The 6576-nt window shown below is 65.2% G+C and overlaps 1 protein-coding gene across 6 annotated transcripts in view; it reads left to right on the top strand.

The window, feature by feature from the left end:
- ZNF496 (zinc finger protein 496) overlaps positions 1-6000 on the top strand; it is a 27986-nt gene extending 21986 nt beyond the window's left edge. For 5 of the 6 annotated variants that reach the window (XM_035029953.1, XM_035029950.1, XM_035029949.1 and 2 more), the window contains exon 9: positions 5064-5999. In XM_035029953.1, the coding sequence (XP_034885844.1) occupies positions 5064-5815 (752 nt within the window). In that variant the 3' untranslated portion in view covers positions 5816-5999. Of the gene's footprint in view, positions 1-5063 lie in introns of all 6 variants that reach the window. The other variant, XM_035029954.1, reaches the window with a different exon arrangement.
- The last annotated feature ends 576 nt before the right edge of the window (positions 6001-6576 follow it).

Raw genomic sequence — 6576 nt, 5'->3', positions numbered from 1 at the left:
GCATGCGGTGTGTGCGTGTGCTGTGACCTGCGTGTGTGCGTGACCTGCGTGTGGCGTGCGTGTGTGCAGGGGTGTGCGTGTGCGGGGGTGTGCATGGGGTATGCGTGTGTGTGCGGGGGTGTGCGTGTGCAGGGTGTGCGTGCGGTGTGCATGTGCAGGGATGTGAGGGGGTGTGCATGTGTGCGTGTCCGGGGGTGTGCATGCGTGTCTGGGGGTGTGCATGTGCGGGGGTGTGCGTGTGTGCATGTGCAGGGGTGTGCGCGTGTGTGTGTGCATGCAGTGTGTGTGTGCAGGGGTGTGCGTGCGGTGTGCATGTGCAGAGATGTGCGTGTGCGGGGTGTGCATGCGGTGTGCGTGTGCAGGGGTGTGCATGCGGTGTGTGTGCGCGGGGGTGTGCATGCAGTGTGCGTGTCCGGGGGTGTGCAGGGGTGTGCGTGTGCGGGGTGTGCGTGCGGTGTGCGTGTGCAGGGGTGTGTGTGCGGTGTGCATGTGAGGGGGTGTGCATGTGGTGTGCGTGTCCGAGGGTCTGCCTGCATGTCTGGGGGTATGCGGGGGTGTGCGTGTGTGCATGTGCAGGGGTATGCGTGTGCATGCGGGGGTGTGCATGCGGTGTGTATGTGCGGGGGTGTGTGTGTATGTGCGGGGGTGTGTGTGCGGTGTGCGTGTGCGGGGGTGTGCGTGTGCAGGGGTGTGCATGTGGTGTGTGTGTGCGGGGGTGTGCATGCGGTGTGCGTGTGTGGGGGTGTGCGGTGTGCATGTGGTGTGCGTGTCCGGGGGAGTGTGTGCGTGTCTGGGGGTGTGCATGTGCGGGGGTGTGCGTGTGCAGGGGTGTGCGTGTGGTGTGTGTGTGCGGGGGTGTGCGTGTGCGGGGGTGTGCATGCGGTGTGCATGTGGTGTGCGTGTCCGGGGGAGTGTGTGCGTGTCTGGGGGTGTGCATGTGCGGGGGTGTGCATGTGCGGGGGTGTGCGTGTGCAGGGGTGTGCGTGCGGTGTGCATGTGCAGGGATGTGAGGGGATGTGCGTGCATGTCTGGGGGTGTGCATGTGCGGGGGTGTGCATGCGGTGTGTGTGTGCAGGGGTGTGCGTGCGTGTGCGTGCGTGTGCGGGGGTGTGCATGCGGTGTGTGTGTGGGGGTGTGCATGCGGTGTGCGTGTGCGGGGGTGTGCGTGCGTGTGCCTGCTGCTGGGAGGGGCTCCTAGGGTCTCTGAGACCCATACTGATTGCTCCTGTGGATTATTCGCTGCTTACGCTGGGCTTGTTGCTCTAGGACCCCTCCCACTCTGGGACCCTCCCCTCCGTGCCTTCTGTCTGCGGGTTGGGGGGGTCTGCGTGCTGAGGGTGGTCACGGCTTGAGGCGTACCCGGCTCCGCTCGGCCGGGATTCGGCTCTGAAACAAGACGACGCTGAGTGCTGCTGTCTGAGAACAGGGAGGGATGCTGGGTCTCCGAGCGGTAGGCGGCCCGTGGCCCCTGAGCAGGGACGGGCTGCGCCGCCCGCGGGGGCCATATGCAGGCTGCTCCCAGCCCGGTCGCCGTACGGCCGCACCGAGACGGCCTGTCTTCCGGCTCAGCGTGCTTTCTCTGCGGCCCGGTGCAGCCTGTGTCCCCTCCCACGGGCTGAGCTCTGCTGGGGCCCCAGGCCCTGCAGCAGCACCAGGTCTGTGCCAGGCGCTGTGTGTGCGTCCTGGGCTGACGACACCTCCGCGGGGCCTGCTAAGACGGCAGGACCCTCTCCCGGTCCTGGAGGGGCTCCGCGGCCCGTGAGGGCGCTCCCTGGCTTGCAACGCCTGCCTTCTCCCCGCGTGCGCGCGTGGCCTTCCCTCTGTCGGAGACAGGGCGTGCCGTCCCGCCTCTCCTTGCCTTGTGAGTGCTCAGCCAGCACAGGGGTCCCACCGTCAGGACTGCGACTAGGCCCAGCTGCCCCCCAAAGGCCGCCCTGCCTGGGGCCCTCACGCGCATTAGGGCTTCCGGGCTGGTCCCTGCACCTCACCGAGCTTGCCCTCTCTGGGAATCTCCTCGAAATTCTCAGTTATGGGCCTGGATCTGTTGCCTCTTATGTATTTGCAGTTCCTCCACTTCTTTTAAACTTTGTATGTCAACCCATTTTTTTCCTACATTTTATTTTTTCTTAAAGATTTTATTTATTTGAGAGCACACACAAGCAGGGGGAGAGGCAGAGGGAGAGGGAGAAGCAGGCTTCCCACCGAGCAGGGAGCTGATGTGGGGCTCGATCCCAGGACCCTGGGATCACGACCTGAGCCGAAGGCAGACGCTTAACGGCTGAGCCACCCAGGAAAGCCTTTCTACCTTTTAAAAATGTGGATTTTTTCATCCTCTCCTTTCAGGTTTTATGTTTTGTAAGAAAGGCTCCCCGTTCCAACAGGACAAGCATGTATTTCTTAGGATGCCTGGGTTTTTATTTATTTGTTTATGGTCACGTCTGGCTGCCCGCCCTCGCCGTGACTCCGCCCCCCATCCGGCGAGCGCTGCGTTTGCAGGCCGCGGGTGCCCTTCCCGAGGCAGGAGCCCCCAGCACACCCCGCGGGCTGGTTTCCCACCTGCAGCTCACCAAGCTCGGGCTCCGGCTCCGTCTCCTGAAGCCCTGGGCAGCATTGCCTCTCAGAGGGAACGGCCTTGGCCACCAGTGGAGTCACTCCTGAGGGTTAAATAGTTCACGTAAGAGCACCTGGACCAGTAATCCTGTAATCCTGCCCACCCCTGCGCACAGCGAGTGACTCCTCCGTGCCCGGCACCGAGCTCTGATGGAGGGCATGTCGCCCTGTAGGCGTTATGTTAGTCTCCTAGGGCTGCTCCCCAAACACCAGAGACGGACGCATGACAAGCAGCAGACACCGATTTTCTCAGAAATCTCGGGGCTCGAAGCGTAGGCTGCAGGCGGGCGGCCTGGTGTCCTTCCCCTGAGGCCTCCCTTCTTGGCCTGTGGACAGAGGTCTCCCCGTGTCTGCACATGGCCCGTCTCCAGTTGTCTGTGCCCCGATTTCTTAGAAGGATACCTGCTGGAGGAGGGCCTGCCCTGATGACCTCATTTTAACCTCTTTACCCCTTGAAATGCCTAATCTCCAAATACAGTCGCCTTCGAGGTACCGGGCTTAGGACTTCAACATACGAATTTTTCAGGGAATGCATCTCAGCTTGTTGCATTCCACCCTCAGGTGCCCCAAAGCTCCTGTCCTCTTCACGTAGTTTCATGCAGACACTCAGCCTCTCCACACATCCTTCAGTGTGTTCCAGCCTCCGTCCTGTATCCAGCATCTCACCCAAACATCCTGTAGAGTGGGCGTAGGGGACACCCAGGCGTGTTCCTCTCCACCTGCGAACCTGCAGGACCACACATCACGTTATGTGCCTCCCAAAATGCAGTGGTGGGACAGGCATAGAACAGACCTTCTCGTTCCAAAAGGGAGAAACTGGGGGCTCAGTCCGTGAAGCCTTCGGCTTCAGGTCGTGACCCCAGGGTCCCGGGATCGAGTCCCGCGTGGGGCTCCCTGCTCCGCGGGGAGTCTGCCTCTCCCTCTGCCTCTGCCCCTGCTCGTGCTGTCTCTCTGTCAAATAAATAAATAAAATCTTCAAAAGGGAGAAACTGGGAAGAAGAAAGGCCGATGGCCCCCAAGCAAGGGTTGGAATTCAATGAGCCATGAGAATATGCGGCTTGCAGGGAACGGTGGGCTCAGGGCTCCATCCCCGTCGGCCTGGCGTGTGGTGGGAGTCCGGCCTCCGGCGGGACGGCCTCTGCAGCCGGCCTGCCCTGGGCATCGAGGGTGAGGAGCTCTGCTGGCCTGTTGTGTAGATGCCAGTGGCCTGCACCCCAAGGTTCATCCGTCTCTTGCCCTTCAGCCCCGGCTAGCTGTGTTTCCGCTCAGACACGAGTCTCAGAACCAGTGTTGGGCCCCGTGCAGTCCCCGGGAGTTCAGGCCGTCCGGCAGGAGGGTCCTCCAGGGTCTTTCCCGCCTCATCTCCACTGCTTGACTGGATCCGGGCCTCACACCCCTGATCCCTTCACCTGGTGGTTCTCCAGCCTCTCGTGTGTGTTCTCTCCAGGGCACGCTTTGTCGCTTTCTCCCATGTGGGTGAAACTGGGAATTTTCCAGATACTCACATCTCCTCCCATCCCCCAGCCTCATATCGTGCTGAGGCCCCAACCCTTGTCTTCTGGGGAGCAGCTGTTCCCGTGGCTCTCATTGCCTGCAGTCTCCTGCTCTGTGCGGCTTCCCGGTCTTCCTGCCCTGCTTCCGTATCCGGCTCCACCTGCCCTCGGGCGCCCGAACCTCACAGAACTCTCCTTCCTCTGGAGATTGCATCCGGAACCACCTTATTCCTGCTTCTGTCTCTGGGGGTCTGGCACCACTAGTCCCTGTTCTGGACCCGAGTCCCACGTTTCGCAGAAGTGAGGAAACCGACCCAAGGGGGAGCTGTGTGAGGGCTGTGGGCTGGGACCTCAGGCCAGGCACCCCACTGGCCCCCACATGCCCCCCAGCATCATAGACTTGGGATTCACGGAGTCTGCTTCCGACTAGGTTGTACAGTCCAGATCCACTACCCAGCCGCGCTGGTGGGCCTCAGAGGGGAACGCGGGTGACCTGGGTGGTGGGGGTGGCCGGACAGCCCCGAGGTCAGCACAGCGAGCTCCCTCTTCAGCCCTGAGCCCGGAGCGTGTCACCCAGGTTGGCTTGGTGTATAATTGGCAAGTAACAGGTCACGGGGTTGTGCCCAGAGCACATGGGGCTGTGCGACTTCAGGCTCAGCCTGTGGTCGCCGAGCCTGCCCTGCCTTTCTCGGGTGTGGGGCCTTTCTCTCTGGGGTCTTTCAGGGGCCCGATGCGGGGTTAGGTAGGGCGCTGCTGCCTGATGGGTGCGTGGCCAGGACTTGACGCAGAGAGACCCGAAGTCGTTAGATTGTGGGGTCTCGGTGCCTAGAGAGGAAAAACAAGGAGCGGGGCCCGGAGCGAGGGCGGAGAGGACGAAGCCGAGCCTTGCCGAGTCGGGTCTGCAGGTGCGGGGCTGTGGCTGGCGCCGCACGGCCGACCCTCCCCGGGGCTTTCCCGCAGCCGGAGCTGACGTGCTGACCCCAGAGAACGGCCTGGATGAGGAGGTGACCATCGAGATCGTCCTGTCCAGCTCCGGGGACGAGGACTCCCAGCTCGGCCCCTACTGCGCGGAGGAGCCGCGGAGCCTGCCCGCCTCCCGCCGGAGCGGCGCCGAGGCCGCGGGCGGGGTGCAGACGTCGTCCTCGAACAAGTCCTACGTTTGCCCGAACTGCGGGAAGATCTTCCGCTGGAGGGTCAACTTCATCCGACACCTGCGCAGCCGCAGGGAGCAGGAGCGGCCGCACGAGTGCTCGGTGTGCGGGGAGCTGTTCGGGGACAGCGAGGACCTGGACGGGCACCTGGAGAGCCACGAGGCGCAGAAACCGTTCCGCTGCGGCGCGTGCGGGAGGAGCTTCCGCCTCAACTCCCACCTGCTGTCGCACGGGCGCGCGCACCTGCACGCAGGCCGGCTGCCGCCGCTGCAGAAGCGCGAGCCGGGCGCGGGGGCCGCGGGCGGGGGTCCCGCGGGCGGGGGTCCCGCGGGCGCGGGCGACGGCGCTGCCAAGCTCCGCTTCCAGTGCTGTGAGTGCGACAAGGCCTTCCAGCGGCCCGACCACCTGGCGCGCCACCGCAGCAGCGTGCACGCCAAGGACAAGGCGCGGCCCTTCCAGTGCCGCTACTGCGTCAAGAGCTTCTCGCAGAACTGTGACCTCCTCCGCCACCAGCGTCTGCACATGAAGCGCCGCTCCAAGCAGGCTCTGAACTCCTACTGAGGGGGCCCGTGGGGGTGGCGGCGCGCGTCCGCCCCGGAGCAGGGCGCATGTCGTCCCCGCCCCGGAGCAGGGCGCCCTGCCACCCCCCGTTCCCCGGGCAGGGCGCATCTCCCTGGAGCAGGGCGCACTGCCACCCCCCGTTCCCCGGGCAGGGCGCATCTCCCCGGAGCAGGGCGCCCTGCCACCCCCCGTTTCCCGGGCAGGGCGCATCTCCCCGGAGCAGGGCGCCCTGCCAAACCCCGTTCCCCGGGCAGGGCGCATCTCCCCGGAGCAGGGCGCCCTGCCACCCCCCGTTCCCCGGGCAGGGCGCATCTCCCCGGAGCAGGGCGCACTGCCACCCCCCCGTTCCCCGGGCAGGGCGCATCTCCCCGGAGCAGGGTGCGCCTTGTCCCCAGAGCAGGGCACACGTCCCCGCCCCCCCAGCAGTGCGCACTCCCACCCACCCCCTTCCCCGGGCAGGGCGCATCTCCCCGGAGCAGGGCGCCCTGCCACCCCCTGTTCCCCGGGCAGGGCGCATCTCCCCGGAGCAGGGCACCCTGCCACCCCCTGTTCCCCGGGCAGGGCGCATCTCCCCGGAGCAGGGTGCGCCTCGTCCCCACAGCAGGGCACACACCCCCGGAGCAGGGCGCACGTCCCCGCCCCCCCAGCAGTGCGCACTCCCACCCACCCCCTTACCCGGGCAGGGTGCAACCCCCAGGCAGGGCAGCATCCCTCCCTCCCTCCCCGCCCAGGGCAGGGCCAGACCCTTGGTACTGACTGGT

This window comes from Mirounga leonina, unplaced genomic scaffold, assembly GCF_011800145.1.
Source record: "Mirounga leonina isolate KUSES-001 unplaced genomic scaffold, KU_Mleo_1.0 Mir_347, whole genome shotgun sequence".
NCBI classification, from domain to species: domain Eukaryota; kingdom Metazoa; phylum Chordata; class Mammalia; order Carnivora; family Phocidae; genus Mirounga; species Mirounga leonina.
This window is presented reverse-complemented; position numbering and strand designations above follow the sequence as displayed.